General features: G+C 35.6%; 2 protein-coding genes across 2 annotated transcripts; one reads left to right on the forward strand and one right to left on the reverse strand.

Moving 5' to 3' along the window:
- The first annotated feature begins 213 nt into the window (after positions 1-213).
- On the forward strand, positions 214-10,558 carry LOC128231962 (mitochondrial calcium uniporter regulator 1-like). The gene is made up of 8 exons (XM_052945261.1): positions 214-349; positions 2,550-2,684; positions 3,455-3,558; positions 4,213-4,314; positions 5,405-5,518; positions 6,737-6,790; positions 8,681-8,795; positions 9,717-10,558. The coding sequence occupies exons 1-8, from the start codon at positions 274-276 to the stop codon at positions 9,770-9,772; spliced, it is 756 nt and encodes a 251-aa protein (XP_052801221.1). The 5' UTR covers positions 214-273; the 3' UTR covers positions 9,773-10,558.
- Positions 10,559-12,124: 1,566 nt separating this feature from the next.
- LOC128233077 (biogenesis of lysosome-related organelles complex 1 subunit 5-like) lies at positions 12,125-20,476 on the reverse strand. The gene is made up of 5 exons (XM_052946956.1): positions 20,404-20,476; positions 19,008-19,090; positions 15,715-15,844; positions 14,996-15,051; positions 12,125-13,723 (listed from the first exon to the last, which is right to left on the reverse strand). The coding sequence occupies exons 1-5, from the start codon at positions 20,426-20,428 to the stop codon at positions 13,544-13,546; spliced, it is 474 nt and encodes a 157-aa protein (XP_052802916.1). The 5' UTR covers positions 20,429-20,476; the 3' UTR covers positions 12,125-13,543.
- Between the last annotated feature and the right edge of the window lie 2,052 nt (positions 20,477-22,528).

The following is a 22,528-nucleotide window of genomic DNA, read 5'->3' on the forward strand; positions in this document are numbered from 1 at the left end:
AATACCAGGTACATGTAACTGTGATCTGTGACATTTTAATTCAATACCTGAAGTACTAGATATGGTCGGCTCCGAACAAGATTGCTCGGACACACAAACGCACACGCGTGTGCGCACACATTTGCTGTTCATCTGATTACTTAGCTGACACACTGTAAGGGACGTAACCGCTGTTCGAGGTCTTTATTGTAATTATAGAATCTGGCCCGAATTCTTTTACAGCCTCGTTTCAAAAAGAAACTTACTTAAGGATAATTTGTGAACTTGTGAATTATGGCTCTTACTTATCGAAAGCTTTATTATTTCAAACACTATTCAAACATCTGTTCGCTGAGGAGGATATCTAATGGTAATAATAAATCTTACCTATGAACTTTGTATTGTACACCTGCCATACATGATGATTACATCATTTCTTTGCATCCGTTACAATTAACATGTACAGTATAAATTTACCTGGTATCTACATGTAGTGGTACCTGGTACAGACCACATCAGTTCTAAGACTACGATGTAAGGTCGACAGAAACGAATCTTCAACTGTAAAGGATCAATCCAATATTCAATAAGGATATCCTTAAAAACACAAATAGTTAATTGATTGGTATTTGCATCATGGACAACATTTTCCGACTGATCCTCAATGCACCATTCAATTGTAACCACGCCCCCCCCCAGGTCCGGGGGGATAGCTGGGGAAATGGGCCGTGTTGTTACTTTTTAGGTGGCTTTGCAAAAATGGCAGGTTATGGACCTTACTTAGAGTCCCTAGGGTGCGAGGGCATTTGGCTGGGATGTTACCAGCAGTTTGTCCCCGCAGGACTGGGATTGTTCCCGGGCTTGGCTGGACCAAAAGTCAAAGTCCACGCTATTCCCCGGACCTGGGGGGGGGGGGGGCGTAGTTACAATTGACTGGTGCATATTGCCATAACCCCCCCCCCCATATAGTCCAAATAATTGTACGTTGACGGATTTTTTTTAGATTTTTGAGGGATTGGAAGAATCCCGTATAACACGTCTAATATTTTAGACTACCCCCCCATAATGCCATAACCACGCCATTTGTTATCCAATTTTCGTCAAACTCAGTGGTTACAATATTAATGGTGTAACATCTTGACAGAGTTGGATCAACACCCAGATTGTACCATTTATTCTACTAGAGAGTTTTGGGGCTGAAGTTGTCAAAATTGGACCAAATTCTCTATGTCCACTTTCTAACAAATTAGTATTTGTTATCCAATCTTCACCAAACTAATTCTCGACTGATTCAATCAACAGCCAGATTACATTATTTATTCAGGAGTTGTAACGGTGCTTAATTTGTCATAATAGATCGCCAATTTTTCTTTATTGCTCTTCAACTTGAGCATTTCAACATTTGTTATCCAATTTTTACTAAAGACAGTAAAGTCTAAACTTTTACGGTATATATCTCTAACAAGTTTTGTCAACAGCCCAGATTGTTTACTTAAGAGTTATGGCTCTTGAATTGTAAAAATCTGACCAACTTCACTGAATGTCTTAGAGCTTACAGGCTTTATAACAGCTAGGTATATAATTATTAAAGCTGCACTCTCACAGATTGAAGGTTTTGACAACTTTTTTATTTTTTGTCTTGGAACGAGCCAATTTTTGCAAACCAGTTATAAGACTGGTGACAAAAAGTTAGATAGCAGATTTTTATATGTAAGTTCAAAAATTGATGTTTTATGCATTTTTCCTAAAACGTTAGTAACGGTTTAAGGCATGAAACATTAATTTTCGAATGTAAATATGATAATCTATGATCTGATTTTTGTCAGCAATCTTATATCATTGGTTTGCAGATATTTATGTAAAAATTTGCTCTTTCCAAGACAAAAAAATAAAAAGTTGTAAAAATGGTATATATAACAAGTGATCAATTAATTTGTAGTAATTATCAAAGGCAAAAAAATATTACTCTTTTGGAAGGAAGTAATTAATAATATTTATTCTATTCTCTTATTGTCTGAAAGTCATCAAAGCTGATAGAATTAAGCACAATTTTTTTAAAGACTTTGGAGGAAGGTAAATTTAATTTAATTGTCTCGAAAACATATTTTTCCAATGACATATTTTGTTCTGTAAGTGCATTACAGTGTATCATAAAAATATGATAAATAATGACATAAAATAATTCTGTATAATGAAAAAGTTAAGAGGTTTTCAAAGCAAACTATATGTGAATACATTTTTTTATACTTGTGTCTAAAAGTACTTTTCGCCAACTTAGACCTGCTAAAAAAAATCCCCCTGAATACAACCAAAATCCCCCTGGATTTTCAACCTTTTGAACAAATCCCCCTGAATGGTCTTCAGAAAATATGGCATGTATGTATCTGTGAGAGTGCAGCTTTAATAAGAGTTTCAAAAACGTTTACGTTTGATGCCTGATTCATTTTATAGCTGTATCAATATGCATTTCTTAGATAAAAGTACTTCACACATCTAACGTAACATTACCTTTTTTTATATTTGGTTCTAATAAACAAAGAATGTCTTATTATAATATCTAAATGTTGCAGCTCGTCAGATCAGATTGTTTTGTGATGCAGTAGGCTCAAACACAGATGTTGGAAAAATTGGATCGCCAGCAGGTTTCCGACTCCCCTTTGTCAGTGTTGACACACTAACCATTTGCAAAAGATTCAGAGATGCAGGTACATGTTCATAAATATTTTGATCCAATCAATGTTTAGCCCTGGGTTATGCATTTGGCACACCCAGGAGATTTAGACAAACTGCACATTGTATTGTCTTAAGTCTTAATCACAGCCCTTGAACAGATGAAATTGTCATAATCACAGCCCTTGAACAGATGAAATTGTCATAATCACAGCCCTTGAACAGATGAAATTGTCATAATCACAGCCCTTGAACAGATGAAATTGTCATAATCACAGCCCTTGAACAGATGAAATTGTCATAATCACAGGTGTTTGAGGCATCAAAAGTTCCGTGTAAAGAAAAACTGGTCATGTCTATTTCCTGCGTGGCAAGAAGTGTCAAAATCCTGCCTGTCCGGAATCACCTGTTGTCGAAACTTCCCTACATAACCATGCTAACATGAAGCTTTGGCTTTAATAATACTAGTAACCATCTTATCCAGCCAATGAAATCACATATCTTTAATAGTACTATGCTGATTAATTGTTAACTGTTAGTATTGCAGTTTTACAACTTAAAAGCTGTGATGTTATAATTTGGTCCTCTGCCTAGTACCATATGATGATCTAGGTCAGTTTAAACATATTTTGTAAAATGTTCAGATCAAGAAGGGGTTGCTCACTTTGCTCTCTCCAACATTTTTAATTTTAATGATTCAGCATTGAATACTCTTTTAAACTTTTACAAACACATAGTAGAATTCATGAATTATTCATGTTTTTGATACAGCCTTGATTTTATATCATCGTATTCTTCTATACAGGTTTTGAGGAGCGTCAGGCTGAAATAATGACTCAGGTTCTGTATGATGTGATACAGTCATCAGTGGAGGTGCAAGGGAGAGATATGGTCTCAAAAACTGGGCTTGTATGTATTTGTTGATAGTTGCTTCAAACTTTGAAGACTGCATGCTTAATTAATGTTTAGATAAAATGTAACGCTATATCTTATTAGCACATCAGCTTTTATTTTTAATTTAAGCAAGTGCAGAGGGTGAGCTATTGAAATTTAAAGGCACCAAAAGGCCTGTTCTGTCTGTAAATGGCTTTATTGAAGAATTATGTTTATTAGGGTCAATCTGCCAAGTTCCTTCTTGTTTCTTTGTTGATCCAATTTCAAAACAATTTCACAGAAATATGCGGTGATATACATGATCCTTTCAAATGTAGTGGTTATTTGCAGGAAAGAACATAGAAAAACTTCTCAGAAAATCTCAGAATAATTCCATAGAAATGTACATTGGGTGTCATGTCAACTGGTAAACAAATAACATCATCACAGCTGGCTAGTTAAGTTTAGTTTGATTATGGAAACAGCTATAAGCTAAATTGATTTGCATGTACCCTTATGTTATTGCCTTTGTAGAAATCTGGATACTTGCCTCCATATTGAGTTGCTCAACCCTGATTGGCCTTCAACCCCGACATCTTGGGTGATCGGCAGACACCTAGACCACTTTTAAGACCAGTCTTCATTTTAGTCAGAAAAGTTGCATATTAAGAACATGTTGCAATATTTCAGGAGGTGAAGTTACAACAGCTACAGGCCCAGATCCGGTCTGTACAGAAGGATATGGTGATACTGGAGAAGAGCGAGTTTACCATGATCAGGAATGACACAGAGGTTAGCTTTCTTGGGAACTAAGAAAAAGATAAGAAAGTTTTGATGTTTGTGTCTGATATTTTTTATGCCTGTGCTTTTCCAATTTTAAACATTATACAGATACTGTGAAAATGGTGTTTAATTAAGGATGAGATTTCAAAATGCATCTGTTTGCTCTTTACCTATAAATTAACATTTACTGTGCTACAGCTGATCTTGTATATAATAGATCTTCCTTGTTTTAATGGCTTGACAATTCGAAGATTAAGGAGAGCCATACTACTCACTCAACCTAGTGTAAAGGCCAGCAGGGGCGTCACACCTTGTTGAATGTTTTGCATATAAGCAGATTGAAGTCAATATCTCACCAAATATATCATGTATTGCATTTAAACTTTACAAACCTGTTCCCATCCATCTAATGACCTGGCCCCAATTTCTCGAAACTTCTTAAGTCTATTATAACAGGATTAAGCTAATCTCACTATTTTTGTAGCTCTATAAAATGTGTATTATTTACTTTTTAAAGAGTTTTTAGAAATTGTGTAGGAATATTCTAAATAATAATGACGATAAGATATTTCTCATTTATCAAAATCCATTTTTAGTATGTTTTTAGGCAATTTGAAATAAGCGACTAAAGCCTGTTAAGCTTAAGAAGTTTCGAGAAATTGGGGCTTGATTAGTTAAGTTAGATTACTCTATTTTGCATATAATCCAAATAATGGCCATTTATTATATGATTAAGAGACTCTGGTGAAGGTTTTGCATCTAAGTTATCCATGCCAGTGTTTTACCAAAACTTAGCGAACTTAAGCCAAGCGCGCTGTCTCTGTGATCGACAGCCCATTGTAAGATATCAGTTAGAAAGCACAAAATATGAACAGAAATATTATTTATGAGTTATATTTATTAAATACCACTTAATAAGAATTTGAATGGCTTTCACAATTGGTTGTTTAGCAAAAAAAGCATCTTGGCAATTATTAGATTTATGTACCAAACTCTAGCAGTATAAATAATGGTGCTTAATATAGGTTCTTTTACAGAAAAACAACTGATTCGTTTAAGTTACAGCTCACATTTAGGTCCACATGTTACACTGTTTCAGAAACAAGGCATCCTAATCAAGCATCTAGAGTCGAAACTTGATGACGCCATTAAAAAGCTCGAGGGGAATGTGAAACTAGACATCAATCTGGAGAAAAGCCGTGCCATAGAAGCCGTAAGTTATTATTGGTTAGTCCAAACTTTGTCATTTTACAATGATATATAAGTTATTACAGCCTTAGGTGTGCTCTTATGCTATTAAAGCTGCACTCTCACAGATTTACCATTTTTCCAACTTTTTTATTTTTTGTGTTGGAATTAGCAAATTTTTGCATAAATATCTGCTTACCAGTGTGAAAGACTGCTGACAAAAGATCAGACCGCAGAATTTCATATTTCCATTCCAAATTCAATGTTTTATGGCTTAAACCGTTACTAACAGTTTAAGAAAAAAGCATAAAACAACAATTTTGGGACGGAAATATGAAAAGCTGCTATCTGATATTTTGTAAGCAGTCTTTTATCACAGGTTTGCAGATATTTACGCAAAAATTTGCTCGTTCCAAGACAAAAAATAAAAAAGTTGTGAAAACGTTCAATCTGTGAGAGTGCAGCTTTAAACGGGAAATCAATTGGAGTACTTTGGATCTCATTTCACCACCAACCATCTCACATGCACCACTGCAGTGAATGGAACCCAAGACACCTTGTTGAAAAGCAAGTGTGCTTACTGACCAACCATTATCTTGCATATTATTGTGTTGCGTCTTCAATACTTCTTGACTCAAGGGCAGGAACTTGTGAACACGGCATAGCTGGATGTAAGACCTTCTGTTGACATTAACAAATCTGGATACTAAATTTTTCGAATGGGCTATGAGTGATGAAAATAGGACCTTTAGTCTGTTTATGAGCTTAATGACTTAGCTTAATCCTTAGACAGGGGTTATAAAGTTCAGTATTTATCCTGAAATCAGGATTAACAGCAGTTTACTTCTTTAAGGATTGAAGGGATTGACAGGATTCAGGATTAACAGCAGTTTACTTCTTTAAGGATTGAAGGGATTGACAGGATTCAGGATTAACAGCAGTTTACTTCTTTAAGGATTGAAGGGATTGACAGGATTCAGGATTGACAGTTATCAGCTGTTAGATCCCACTGTTAGAAAATATATTGGTAGAAAGAGAAATAGTAAACTGAAAGCACACTATGATAAAGTTGTTAGGCAATACGAATCTTGACAAATATTATTACTATAAAATTTATGTTACTAAAGGGAAATCATTTGAATTTAAATCAGTGCCATATTTAAGCCAGAGCTATGCATTATTATGTTAATTGTGGTTCTTAATGTTGTATGATTACTCTAAATGTTCATGTTCTTTACTTCAGCATGCCATAAATGAGAAGAACCTGCAGTCATTGCTGAACAGAATAGAAATAGAGGTACTGTAGAAATAGAGGTACTACTACTGTAGAAATAGAGGTACTGTAGAAATAGAGGTAGTACTACTGTAGAAATAGATGTACTGTAGAAATAGAGGTAGTACTACTGTAGAAATAGAGGTACTACTACTGTAGAAATAGAGGTACTGTAGAAATAGAGGTCCTACTACTGTAGAAATAGAGGTACTGTAGAAATAGAGGTAGTACTACTGTAGAAATAGAGGTACTGTGGAAATAGAGGTACTGTAGGAATAGAGGTACTGTAGAAATAGAGGTACTGTGGAAATAGAGGTACTGTGGAAATAGAGGTACATTGTACTGTAGAAATAGAGGTACTGTGGAAATAGAGGTACTGTAGAAACAGAGGTACTGTAGAACTAGAAGTACTGTAGAAATAGAGGTACTGTAGAAATAGAGGTACTGTAGAAATAGAGGTACTGTAGAAATAGAGGTACTGTAGAAATAGAGGTACTGTGGAAATAGAGGTACTGTGGAAACAGAGGTACTGTAGAAATAGAGGTACTGTAGAACTAGAAGTACTGCAGAACTAGAGGTACTGTAGAAATAGAGGTACTGTGGATATAGAGGTACTGTAGAAACAGAGGTACTGTGGAAATAGAGGTACTGTAGAAACAGAGGTACTGTATAACTAGAGGTACTGTAGAAATAGAGGTACTGTAGAAATAGAGGTACTGTAGAAATAGAGGTACTGTGGAAATAGAGGTACTGTAGAAACAGAGGTACTGTAGAAACAGAGGTACTGTAGAAATAGAGGTACTGTAGAAATAGAGGTACTGTAGAAATAGAGGTACTGTAGAAATAGAGGTACTGTGGAAACAGAGGTACTGTAGAAACAGAGGTACTGTAGAAACAGAGGTACTGTAGAAATAGAGGTACTGTAGAAATAGAGGTACTGTGTAAATAGAGGTACTGTGGAAACAGAGGTACTGTAGAAACAGAGGTACTGTAGAAATAGAGGTACTGTAGAAACAGAGGTTCTGTAGAAATAGAGGTACTGTAGAAACAGAGGTACTGTAGAACTAGAAGTACTGCAGAACTAGAGGCACTGTAGAAATAGAGGTACTGTAGAAACAGAGGTACTGTAGAAATAGAGGTACTGTAGAAACAGAGGTACTGTAGAAATAGAGGTACTGTAGAAACAGAGGTTCTGTAGAAATAGAGGTACTGTAGAAACAGAGGTACTGTAGAACTAGAAGTACTGCAGAACTAGAGGCACTGTAGAAATAGAGGTACTGTAGAAACAGAGGTACTGTAGAACTAGAAGTACTGCAGAACTAGAGGCACTGTAGAAATAGAGGTACTGTAGAAATAGAGGTACTGTAGAAATAGAGGCACTGTAGAACTAGAAGTACTGTAGAAACAGAGGTACTGTAGAAACAGAGGTACTGTAGAACTAGAAGTACTGCAGAACTAGAGGCACTGTAGAAATAGAGGTACTGTAGAAACAGAGGTACTGTAGAACTAGAAGTACTGCAGAACTAGAGGTACTGTAGAACTAGAAGTACTGCAGAACTAGAGGCACTGTAGAAAACAATGACCGTGGTCCATTTAAGGTTGTTTTACCTAAATTGTAAGTGAAAGGGAGGATATGCCATTACAAAATGTATTTGTATGTTAGCTTTAAAATTTTATATTAGTCTTTTTTATTTTTCAGAAATGGTTTAAGAATTTCTGTTAGTAATACCATGTGTTTCATAATAATTAGTGTAGACTATAGAGTCATCATTACTATTTCCTTTTTTTCAAATTAAACCAATGCATTTATTCCAAAAATGTTATTGACTGTTGGACATATTATTATATATGTATATAGTATTAAGGGTTTTAGAAGTAATTTCCATTTCACCAAAGACTATAATTTCCTTACAGCACACACAGAGTGAAAAAAATCTTCAGAGTTTGGACAATAAAATAGAAGTTCAGATATCCATGCTTAAAACCCAGCATGAGAAGAGCAGAAATACTGCAATATACACCTTCATAGGTCAGTAGGAAAATACGGTTAATAATATCAAAATTAGTGACATTAATACTTCACATTGATAATTCTAGCTTTTTATATAAATAATGTGGATACTGATTGGAGATTTTGAACTGGAACAAAAAAAGTTGAGATTTTGTTGCAGGTCATTGTGTCCTCTTTAGCATTATTTCTGTCAGCTTTGTTGGCCTGCATGAAATTTGATGTTGGGAACACCCTTGAACCATTACGATATTTAAATGAAACTTGGTAAACATGTTCACTAGGAAAATATAAGAACATGTGGCAAGTATGATGTATTGGATCAGCTGTGAATAATGGGCAAGCATTGATATGGTCTTGGGTGGTTCCTGCTTTGTTCACAAGAATTTTGGCTCTAAAATTGTAACATGAACATTCCTTAATGGTAAATTCAAACTGAATTTGACTAAGCATATAGATTATTTAAAACAATGGTTTAATAATGTGTCTTTCCGTTCTGACAAGACAATATTCTGAAATGATTTTTTACACTGATTATCGCTCTTCCACTTTTTTAAATAGCAAAGGTAAACTAGAGTGGCAAACAGTCACAAGATACAACCGTCAAATTTAGGTTATGTTTTAAAGTTTGTGTATTTGAAGCAATTCAAGGGCCAGAACTCTGAGGTGACATGACCTGTTATTGAACCTACCCAAGATATTTTGCCCATACACATATTGCCCAAGTAAGGTGATGATCAGGCAAAAGCTTCTTGGGTTATAGTGAGGACAACATAAAGACTGAGTTATTCAAGAAAATTCAAGGGCAATAACTGAAGTTACTGGGACCATATGGTTGGTTGTTTCTGACTTATGACAGGCATATAAAAGGATCTACATTTTTAGTGTCTATTCATTCAAATTAATTATTGGTAAAATGTTTTCAATGTTTTCTTTTTTCAGGTATGGCCACTACTGCCTGCTCCCTCTACTTTGCGTATTTGAGACTGATACACTGATAGGAATAATAGCTTCTTTTTAGTCCAATTCAGCTAATACTGGATGTTGTACATTTTAAGTTATATTGTTGTACTACAAAGTGTGTTTACAATCATGGGCAACTGATCCTGTAATGCTCAGGAGTATATACCTGTTCAAACGTTATCTCCAAAAAATCGAATATAAAATAAAAATGTTTACGTATAGTGTGGTTAAATATTCAGGTGTCTTTTTAGTATGTTATGCCCCCTTTAACAAGGAGGCGTATTTGTTTGCAAATGTTGTTTTGTTGGTTGGACTAGTGGTTGCTAGACCATGTCTTACGGGTACAAAAACTTAGAAACTGTTTAACCTAAGATAGTGAAATTTCACTCAAAAGATTACCTTGACCTGTCATTTATCATTATCACTTTATGGGGTTATTAAAGTTGTAATTGGCCCAAAAAATCAAACAATTGATACTAGGATATAAACATGATAGGGGGTTCTAAAGAGTAGTTTAAAAATGGTACAATTAAGGGATATCATTTCTACCAATGTCATATACAACACAAGCTTTATTTCGACTTACGTGAATAATGGGTTGACAGGTGTCCGCCGCTTTTCACTAAGTCTCAAGTACGATATGTTTTAAGATTTTACTTGCTTTTTGTTCTGTATAATTACACGACTTTTTTATGTTTTGGAATTTATTTTATACACCCAAGTTTAACACATTTTTACACACTGTTTTGCATTATTTATTTTTGTCAATTTTATTCTTGTGTAAGGATTCAGCGAAATGATGAAATAAATTGTGAAAAAGTTGGTTATGACATGCTTTATTATGGCCACTATTGGAGCGCTGTTATTTGCTTCTGATAAATTTTCAATTTCAGGCCATCCATTTCAGACCAAAAAATAAAGCTATCATAGTATCTGACAAGTGTAAGGAGAACCTTGCTGCCATAATGTTTGGCAAATGACTGGCTTGAACAAGTGGTCAAAGATCTCCAATACCTTAGGCATATTTTCTATAAATTATTTTGAAAAACGGTCAATCTGTATTTGAAGTTATCATAAAGCCTTGGAGAGAAAACCAGCCTTGCGTACTAAAAACCATGACTATGACCATGAATATTAGAGACTTTGGTAGGCTCAGACCATCAAGTTAGGAACTCATTTATGAAATAATTTCAAAACTGGTCTTTCAATTTCTATTGTGTAATGTATTTACACTGAATGATGTGTGTAGGAACTAAAGATTTGTACCAAATAATCCATTCTGTTTAAGAATTATCAATCTTACTCTAAATCTTGCTGTCAGATGGATTGACACTATAAATTTCTGGCAAAACCTTTTTTGAAGAATTAGAGAAATATAGACATGTAATAGAAGAAAACATTTTTGAATTTGATAATGGCATCATGGTGAACTAATCAAGTTTGACTTTATAAAGTGGTAATATGTCAAGATAAAACAGTAGTAACAGTTGTCTCAAAAATTGAATAAAGTGCTGAAGATCAATAGTTAGTCCAGCAACTTCATGATTAGTCAAACTTTCAAGCTAATGCTGATGATATCAAAGGGGCTAGACACCAGATGGTCCCAAAATTGGCATATACAGTATTTGCTCAAAATAAGGCTAGAATTGTTAATACAAGCTAGTATAAGGCAGAAAATACACCATTTTACATGATTAAAAGACTATTTTGTTGCTGTCTTAACTGAGTTTATCCATTGAAGGTAGGGCATAATGGTTTCCAATTTTGTAGTGTGTATATTTAGCATCTGAAAGTCGCGCTATAAGTACAGATAATTATACCAATGCTATTTTTGAATTGACTGGGATTTACATGATAGACAAACTTGAATTAGAAAAATACGTACATGCGTCATTAGCGATGTGATACATCAGTAATAAAGATTTAATTCATTGTATACAGTAATATCAGTTTTTCTTCTTTTTTTGCAGTTGTATCATCTGGCCCCAATTTCTCGAAACTTCTTAAGTCCCTTATAACAGGATTAAGCTAATCTCACTATTTTTGTTGTTCTATAAAATGTGTTATATTCACTTCTTCAAGATTTTTTAGACATTATGTAGGAATAATCTGTATGATTATCAGAATAAACCATTTTTCATTTATCAAAATCCATTTTTAGTATGTATTTTGGCTAATTGAAATAAGCGACTTAAGCCTGTTAAGCTTAAGAAGTTTCGAGAAATTGGGGCCTGGTGTCTAGTCCCCTTATTAACGTTTTCAATTTATGATGAAGTTCTAAACAATCTATCCAATAATATCAAGAGAATTAAGTGTCTTTAAATGATAATATATATTCTCACACCTCTTGAGTTTTACATATAAATGAGAGAAAAAATAAAATATCCTTAAATGTTCATTTGTTTATTTTAAATCACAGATATATTGCACTGACATAAACATTTATAATATTATAATGAAACATTCCACATTTACTAACAACATTCATATCACATTGCTAAAACACTCCCACATTAATGTAAACATGTCAACATGTTGTACGCCAAGGAACAGACTACCATACTGAAAGGAATAAGGGAGAAACAATAACTATGGCCCTAAATGTACCGCTCATATTAAACAGTGGATCTAACAGATAATTGTCACGCATGGAATGTAGTTTAGGGATCTATGCTCAAAGCAGTGTTTCCAAATTCTTTCCTAAATCATTTATATTCATTTTAAGCTACTTCCTACTGTTTTTTGATGACAATGTCTGGGCATAAATAATCTTTGAAACTGTACAATAGTCTTCAAGTTAAAATCTCTCAATCCTGTTTTTGGTATTAATCCTGAACTCTAGAACCCACCATGGAATGCATTAAAAAGTTCTGTTTTCCCCATATTTCTTTGTTAAGGGCTATTCCTTTTAAACATATAACCCCCCCCCCCCCCCCCCAGAAGGCACTTTTAAAATATACCACCCCCTATAGAAGCATTAACATTTAACTTTTCAGGGTCCAAAGTAGCAAATAAAGACACCCAACCATGTACTATTTAAAAATTGCCTACCCCCTTCATTATATGTTTTACTGGAATAGCCCTAACAATAAAATGACAGATATTAGTGTAAACATGTCTGTGGCATTGTATATTATCCCATATGCCCAATGTCATTCATCAGAGGTTTGATAATGATAAAGCTGTCTGTTATACTCATGGTATCATCGCATATGCCAAGCTGAAAAAATATTGGTGTAACAACATACGTTAACTTAAGCAGAAACAAAGTGAATATAGAGAATAATTGTTTGGTCAGAGTAAGATCATAATAATTATATTTGACTGCCAGTGAGCACCAAAAGATATATTTACTATACTTTATATACTTTACTAATAATCACTATTTGTGTTCACTTGATTAAATATAATCCTATCTTACACTTACATTTTACTTGACATTTCCCAGCTTTCCATGACTGAAATCATGTCATAAATCAATAGCGCTTAGTAATGATTTTTATCATTTTCTTGAAAATAAACCCACCAGATTATGATATCGAATGTAACTGAATAGTAAGTTTATTATGTAAATATATCTAATGAACATCAGTTTGTAAGAGGGTATTCTCACCACATGCAAATATGCTGATACTGATTTGGAAAAAATGACAGTAAAGTTCTATGGATTTTACAATACAATGTGCTGTATTTTTTACTGTTTGACATGGAAAAGGAAATTGATAGGCATATAATGATATTGGTTACAGTAGATTTCTTGAATCATAATTGCATTATTCATTGTCACACAAGAAAGTGCCCTCTAGCTACGTTGAGGTCACATATTGCTGCTGTAGTTTTTTCTCCATCTCCACGTACTCCTCAGCTACTTTCTTCATCTCCGCGTCCATGTCTCGGTCAACCTCTGCACTTCGCTCAAACTGCTTCTGCATGAATGTGTCCCACTCCCTCTTTCGCCTATCGCGTTCCAACTCCAGCTGACCAACCTATGGGAATGACAAATTGTAACTATCAAGTTATTGTGCCACTTATTGCTTTAATAGTCTTAGTAGGAACTTGTACATAATGAGGTACCCTGAATATTTCTATTTTAATATTGTTTTCCTACTTTCAGTTTCAAAATGTTTCAAATGTTTTATTATAAGATTACAGATTTTAATTTAAGTGAAACTTATTGAAGGTTTAAGTACTGGGATGTGAGATTATCGTTTCAGAATATCCATACAAACCACAGAACAAATGTTTTCATACACTAATAAACCCTAATTTTAATACTTCTGCGTTGCTTTACACTCATAATATAACTTTTTGGGATAATGGTATCACAATAAGCAAAAAATAATGTCAAAAGAAATTGTCTGTTTGGACAGTGGCATATAACATCACTTATTTTCCTGCAAAAACATTCAATCAATCATACACATGGGTTTGATAGCCAGAGGTATTCCTATAGCCAGAGGTATACTTAAGATGCTATGTTTATCAGAATCAGAATTGTCAATGCATTGAAAGGATATACTAGTAACTTCAGTTTATGAAGCACTGAATGATCGTAATTTAACTTTCCCTTTCAATCCATCAAGTTAAATTGAAAATTAAGTGCACAATTTTTAGTCTTTACGTATCACATGGAACTGACCAGCCCGTCAATAAACTTCTTAGATTGAACTTAAATTTAAGATTGGAAACTAAGTGTTTTGATTGGCCTGTATATTTAGCTGACCAATAGGCTGAATGGAATCACTGAGGCATATCTAAGGATAAGGATAAGATCAATATTGAATACTGGCCCAGATAAAAAACTCAATTTCGGGCAATCATCCATATCTCATCAATACATCATGACGCCTCTACAGTGCATAGTCCTGCTTATACCTCACTGTTATACATGAATTTGAGGGAATCAAAGTGTGGACCTAACATGACATACATTTACTGGGTACATTGGTTTCATTTTAAACTGACCAATTAAATTGTAGCTTTAATTATGCTCTGTGATGAATGTTGACCCATGAAACTTTTTTAAGTGCTAAAACTGTTCATAGCCGCTGTTAAGGCAGTTACATTGGCCCTATCTTCTGTGCAAAAGGCATTGCAATCAAGTTCTGTTTAACTGATTGACAGACATGTTTTGTTAAGTTTATTTGAAAACGGAACTTCTAGGTAGTTCCTCTAAGGAATCCATATACAAGTATATGATTTAAAATATTACTCAAAAAAACATACACTCTGAAACTTATATATAACCTTCAACTTACATCAACATTATTTTCCTTCTCTTCAATTTTCTTGCAAACTTCTACAGCAACAGATGCTGAAATATACATAATAACTATGATAAAATTAACAAACTATCAAAATTTCATACATGTGGTTATTAATGAAGTTATTCACATTTCCCCAGAACATGTTAGTGTATAAGCAAAAGATATTATAAAATGTTATATATTTATGTCAGCTTGTTTGTGATTGGATGAGAAATGGTCATGATCTAATGGGAAGAAAGCAAAGTTCAGGTCAAATTTCAGTAATCAAGAAAACATAAGTGCCATTTTATTGACGTTCTTAAATCGTACAATCACTTTTTCCGATCAATATTTCGGTGTAGTCAGATAACATATATATATATGCACAACATTCAAACCAATTTACAGCATTGCTATTATGTTTACCAGTATTTAAACCGAATTTCTCCATGTTACAATATTTTGTCATACACACATGCCATAATTCTATAATTAAGTAACTAAAACAGTCTGGGTATCATTGGTGTATTGTCACTGGTATCAAGCATAGGCTCTGTTTTATATTCAGGTCAATGTATTTATCATGAAGGATAATGTTTAAGTTATGGCCAAAAGTTTATGCTTTTGCATTTCACCGCTGCCCATTACAGCACAAAGCCACAATGTTACATGAACCATGAATTATTTCCATAAATATTAAGAATGTAAATAATTTTGTTAACCCTACTGACCTTTAGCCTGTATGTTGGTGAGAAAGGTGTCAAGGGCAGTTTTCATCTCTTCTAGGTACTTGTCCTTTATATCGAGCACCTGGCCGGAGATCTTCTCCAGCTGCTCAACCTCTCTTCCTCCACGCTTCTCCTGTAAAGCAGTGTTACAGATATCTGCTGTGGTCAACTTTTTTAATACATGACAAGTTCAGAAGATTTTAACTCATTATTCTTTAGTTGTTCAATATCTAGTTATTCATAGCATATATATTTTCTGTTAATTGCCATACCTTACATAAATAAATTATAAAACTTTAGAGTTTGAGTAAAATAAATGAGCAGAATTGATCAGCAAACATAAGCACTGCAATGACATACATGAGTATATTGTTAAAACTGACTGACTGCTAAACTGACTGAGTCAGACTGACTGACTGCTAAAATGACTGAGTCAGACTGACTGACTGCTAAAATGACTGAGTGACAGACTGACTGACTGCTAAAATGACTGAGTGCCAGACTGACTGACTGCTAAAATGACTGAGTCAGACTCAAGACTGACTGCTAAAATGACTGAGTCAAACTGACTGACTGCTAAAATGACTGAGTGACAGACTGACTGACTGCTAAAATGACTGAGTGACAGACTGACTGACTGCTAAAATGACTGAGTCAAACTGACTGACTGCTAAAATGACTGAGTGACAGACTGACTGACTGCTAAAATGACTGAGTCAGACTGACTGACTGCTAAAATGACATGAGTCAGACTGACTGACTGCTAAAATGACTGAGTCAGACTGACTGACTGCTAAAATGACTGAGTCAGACTGACTGACTGCTAAAATGACTGAGTCAGACTGACTGCTAAAATGACTGAGTCAGACTGACTGACTGCTAAAATGACTGAGTCAGACTGACTGACTGCTAAAATGACTGAGTCAGACTGACTGACTGCTAAAATGACTGAGTCAGACTGACTGACTGCTAAACTGACTGAGTCAGACTGACTGACTCTTTTGGTATCAGAACACATTTTTTAAGGCCATTTTTATTTGAAAAGATGAAATAAACACATACCCCTTGAATTGAACTTTGGTCTTTTAACGGTTTTATGTTTTACTATAACTTTTAGTTTACCTTGCCTAGTTGAAGTTTTTTTGTCTGTTTCGGATTTCATACCAACCCCACTCCACACCATCCCCAAATTTATATTAAAAAAAATCAAATTTTCTCTTGTATATATTTATATTAAATTTTAGTAATTATAAGCAAAACAATTGCTTTGAATATTGTACAACAATAATAATGAAAACAAAAGCTGTCACAGTATGTGACGAATGCCCCTGCATGTGACATTGACCTATGAACAGGGTCAGTACATGAAAAGTTGATCTTGCCTTTACATGTCAAATACATATGGCAAGTTATTTTAAAATGCCAATGAACATAAAAAAACACCACCCATACTTGACAACCTACACTCTTATGTCCTTATATTCAGCATTCCGTTGTGAATAAACACTAAGTGTATCTTTCACCTTAGAGGTAGGGACATGGCTCTTGCACGGGTCACGTCGTCTTGGTATGCCAAACACATGTGGCAAGTTATTTTAAAATCTGTCCATACAAGAAAAAGTTACAGTCCGGACGCGACAACCTATACTCTATGTCCTTATATGCAGCATTCCATTGTGAATAATTACCCAAGTGTGACCTTGACCTTAGAGGTAGGGACACAGGTCTTGCACGCGACACGTCGGCTTGGTATGACAAAAACATGTGGCAAGTTATTTTAAAATATGTCCATACAAGAGAAAGTTACAGCCCGAACACAACAACCTATACTCTATGTCCTTATATGCAGCATTCCATTGTTAATAAACACTAAGTGTGACCTTGACCTTGAGAAAAGGGTATTGCAAGCGACACGTCGTCTTGATATGTCGAACACATGTGGCAAGTCATTTTAAAATATGTCCATACAAGGGAAAGTTACAGCCCGGACATGACAACCTATACTCTGTGTCCTTATGTGCAGCATTCCATTGCGAATAAACACCTAAGTGTGGCCTTGACCTTAGAGGTAAGGACATGGGTCTTGCATGTGACACGTCGTCTTGGTATGTTGAACACATGTGGCAAGTTATTTTAAAATATGTCCATACAAGGGAAAGTTACAGCCCAGACACGAAAACCTATACTCTATGTCCTTATATTCAGCATTCCATTGTGAATAAATACTAAGTGTGACCTTGGCCTTAGAGGTTGGGACATGGGTCTTGCACGGGCCGCATCGTCTTGATATGTTACAGCCCTAACACGAGTTCTTGAGCCGACACACGGACGGACGGACGAACAGACAGACGGTGCGATTTTAATATGCCCACCTTCGGGGGCATAATAATGATGATGACAACAATAACGACGACAATAATGATAATGTATAATCTGTAAACTTTTACTGAAGTTTTAATGTGATTATTGCAATACTGTAGCCCATTCCATTTTAGTTGTTACTCCCCGGTCTGTAACTGTCCGTCCTTCCATAGTCATTATCATCACTCCTGTTTTAATTGTTACCCCTCACTGTCATTATTTCCCCATCACCATTTTTATACCAAATTGTAAATACAAACCAAGCATCTGAAACATGACTTACAAATAAAAGCCATGAATCTAAAAAAACAACAGACAGTGACTCTAAAAAATCAGATGTTATTAGGCTAAAGGAGACGCTGACTTGTGGATTTTCGACCGTCGGGTAAAAATATAGGCATGTAATAAAAGGAATATTTATAATGTCAGGATGCTCCTTTTAAACACCCTGTATCACATCGGTAGTGTGTGTGGGTAAGAGCAAGCCACCCAGTCAGCACAGTTGGTTAGAGCGCTGGGCTAGTGTTCTGGTGGTCATGATTTCGGGCCCTACAGGTGGGCACTTTTCCTCCCAGGTTTACCTTAATGGCGGCAGTGGTAAACGGCATAAGTGCCTCCATCGGCTTTAATGATTAATAGGAGGAGTGTAGTGTGTGTGGTTATGAGCCTGCTGCCTGGTTAGCTCAGTTGGTAAGAGCGCTGTGCTAGTGTTTCAGTGCTCTAGAGTTCATGCCCCACACCAAGGCCTTTACATCTCCTAATTGGTGTATGAACATCCTGGGTCGTGATAAATACAAATTTGCACACCAAATTGAACATGATACAGGATGTTAGAAAAATATGCTTTCATAATATCCTCTTTATTGGGTATTATTGCAGCCCTAGTGGACATAAAATTATCAACTTATAATAAAAGTGTCACTTCATAGTCGAACCTCAAATTCTCTAACAAACGCTTTAATGTGTCCTTGCAGAACAGGTTTGTGGTCAAAGAGCCTTCCATGGACTTCAAATACATCTGAAAATATAATATGATGCTTTAATTTAGTTTTGATTTACAACAACTGTCTCTGTGGCATAGTGGTTAAGGCTTACGCCTACAGAGCGGGAGGTTTTGGGTTCGATCCCTAGTCTAAAATAATAGACGTGTTATACGGGATTCTTCCAATCCCTAACGTCTTAACGGGTTAGTGCAAAAACGGGGGTGTTTGAAAAATATTGAAATTGTAATAATTGAAGTATTATTGAAGTATTTTATGGTTGAAATGGATAATAAAGGTTTATATTCATATTTTACCATGGAAATGCAAAGCTATTTTGCACAAAACAAGCATTTAATGCATTAAAACACATTATTTACCTTTCCAATAAAACAAAAGTTGACTGACACAGACAACAATTATGCCAAGCAGAACAACTCGACCCAATCGTTATAACTCGGCCACCTCCGACAAGCTTCGAGATAGACCTCGAAAATACAATCATAACGACTTGGCCATGGCGGAAATGTTCTGATTGTTGTAAAAATTGTGAACTGCAGCTTTGCAGGTGCCCTTTATGTATATATCATTATGTTTTGACAGAATGAAATGAAGAAAAACCCATCAAACTCATAATTATTCGTTGGATATTTATTTTTTGTGTTCGGAACTAATATAAAAATACATTATCTGGTTATATTTCTTGTTTTTAAGATATTTTATAGACGCAATATGCTTTAACCAGGAATCCCCATCGGAATGACTACCCACTTTTCGTACAAAACAATTTGTACATAAAGGATTTGCCATATCAAAAATCGTAAAAAAAAACGTCAAAGTACAATTATTTGGACTAGTTTGATCCCTGGCCGCGTCATACCAAGACTTTAAAAGTTGGTACAAGTAGCTCCCTTGTCTGGCGCTTGGCATTTGAAAGGTAGTGCTTGGAAAAGTGGTGTACTCAGTACTGGTTTACCCAGGAAAGTTGTACCCAAGTGGATCAGTGTTTTACACCGAGCACTTAAAAGAACCAAGGGGTCTCTTCGAAAAAGAGCCAGGGTATCGCACCTGAACTTCCTTATATCTCACCACTTTCTCTCAAAAACAAAAAGGACCACGTTGGAAATAAGTACTTGGACTTTCACGGGTTATCCTTGACCGCAAGGTCTAAAGAAATTCCACTTGGATCTTTACAAAAGGCTTGAAAACGCGAAAATATATGATACACTTTCTTTCCGAAAGTATAGAAATTAACCGTTGATGACAGCAGAATTTCTTATTTCTGATAAAAAAAATATTGATTTTTTCATTACTTGAAATTCATTTCTGGACAGGCAAAACGGGCTTTTACCTCTTATTATTTGTTCTGACACCATATCCGTTTACTTTTTGGAGAGTGTATAAAAAAGCACAAACGATGCCCATGGTTAGATTCTATAACTAAACTCTACTATTTGGATCCTTAAGTAGCGATTATCTCCCCTATCAGTATTTCCGAAAGTGTTCCAAAGCTCGGTTATCTCGTTTCTGTTTTCACTCTGTGATTTTCCTGCTTGTTTGTCGTTGCAAATGGATATGCCAGATTCAACCAACTTACCTACAATAACTCGTTGTATATCTTCTTATTCTCATTCCAGTGCTGAATTAGCACTAATTCACGCTCTGGTGTATCACGGCGGTACTATATATACGGGATTGACACAAAAGCAGCCACTTACTAACAAAGATGCAAGCATACTGGGACGCTTCAGGGCTGCACTGAACGATTACATAGCGGCCCATTTTTACAAACTTCAGCGTAATGAATATACATAGCTATTTTAAATATACTTTTAACACGTAGTTTAACCATTGGAGCAGTGATAACTGTCTAATCTCCTCAGTCACGGTAGGTCAACAATGCAGTTGGAAACGATTCCCGACCATCATTTTGAGGTAGAAGTTTGGCTTTTAACCTTGCGCCATACATAATTATACAAAATAATACCATTGTATTGTTTGGGGTCAGTATGTGTGTTTAAGGCATACATCTGACGTGCACATAACAAATATTAATAATTAAAAAACGACCAACACTAATGAGTGGTACTGGGAGCTGTATTACTAATACAACTTACTACAGCTACAAACTAAGAGTAAGCGCATACATAATAACAATATAAGAAACCCAGATCAGCGCAACTGGCAGTTACTGATATATAAGCATAAGGTGGAACAAGGTAATTATAACCGTCTCCGTGGCCTAGTGGATAAGCGTCCGCCTACGGAGCGGGAGGTCGTGGGTTCGATCCCTGGCAGCGTCATACCAAAAGACGTTAAAAGTTAGTACAAGTAGCTCCCTTGCCTGCCGCTTGGCATTTAAAGGGTAGTGCTTGGAAAAGTGGTGTACTCAGTACTGGAATAACCCAGGAAAGTTGTACCCCGTGTATCGGTGCTTTACACCGAGCACGTAAAAGAACCAAGGGGTCTCTTCGGAAAAGAGCTAGGGTCTCGCACCCGGACATCCTTGTATCCCTCCACTGTCTCTTCAGCGTGCTGTCCTTTCAGCAAAAACAAAGGACCCCGTTGGAAATAGGTGCTTGCACTTTCACGGGTTATCCTTGATCGCAAGGTCTAAAGAAATACATACATACATACATACAAGCATATATAATATCATGACAACACATAGCACATTAATGGTAAATCATAAAACAAATATGAATAATTGCAGGAATGAATACAATCGTCCAGTTCTCAACATACTAGTAGTAGGTGTAGGAAGTAGGGAACATATATATGGTATTCAGAGATTCATTATAAAGCCGCTTGCATCTGGTCTTTGAGGTGGAGTCCAGTTTCAAAGTCATTGTCAATGTACCTCTCAAAACAATTACACCGCCAATCTTCAAGCATTTTATTGACTGCGCGGGCAGCCCTACTACGTAACAAAATGTGCCACCACCTCTTCTGTAACTATAATTGGATAGGCCCTTGATAGCTCTGCTGAGAAAGCCCCTGCTAATCATGGCTATTAGCCTGTCATTATACCAAAATACAAAAGCGGGACAATCTTACGATGCATAGGCCGTGAGTTGAAAACAGTTAAATAGAACCTTGATTGGACATAACGCGTTGCCTCTTATGCGTGCCAGTGGGATTTCAAAGAGCCTTGACTGATATTGAATTACCTTGTTCCACCTTATGCGTAATGATGACTCCCATGAGAAAAAAAACTAATATCACGATGACGAAGGTGCTTTTCGGAGGAAATTTTTCAGGAAAAACATAACCTTTTCGAAGTCGGCCATAAAACATACAAAGACCTATAGCCAAGACCGACGCATCCTTAGAGGAACAAATCTGGGATGATCGGTGATTTCCTGTTCACGCTATCACCTAAAGTCCGTCGTATGCTCGTCAATGTGCATTGTAAGGCAAAGTCATTTCGGAGAGGGTTTGGAAGTCCCCATTCAGCATACAGGAGACGCATACTG

This window comes from Mya arenaria, chromosome 4 (genome assembly GCF_026914265.1).
Source record: "Mya arenaria isolate MELC-2E11 chromosome 4, ASM2691426v1".
Classification (NCBI taxonomy): Eukaryota; Metazoa; Mollusca; class Bivalvia; order Myida; family Myidae; genus Mya; species Mya arenaria.

Coding starts and splice junctions, on each gene's coding strand:
- LOC128231962 (XM_052945261.1), top strand. CDS start 274: ATGGCTCTTACTTATCGAAAGCTTTATTATTTCAAACACTATTCAAAC. Junction 2,685..3,454: donor CAAAAGATTCAGAGATGCAG/GTACATGTTCAT, acceptor TCTTCTATACAG/GTTTTGAGGAGCGTCAGGCT. Junction 5,519..6,736: donor AAAGCCGTGCCATAGAAGCC/GTAAGTTATTAT, acceptor TCTTTACTTCAG/CATGCCATAAATGAGAAGAA.
- LOC128233077 (XM_052946956.1), bottom strand. CDS start 20,428: ATGGTGTCAGAACAAATAATAAGAG. Junction 15,845..19,007: donor CGTTTGTTAGAGAATTTGAG/GTTCGACTATGA, acceptor ACTGCTTTACAG/GAGAAGCGTGGAGGAAGAGA. Junction 15,052..15,714: donor CACCAACATACAGGCTAAAG/GTCAGTAGGGTT, acceptor TGTATATTTCAG/CATCTGTTGCTGTAGAAGTT.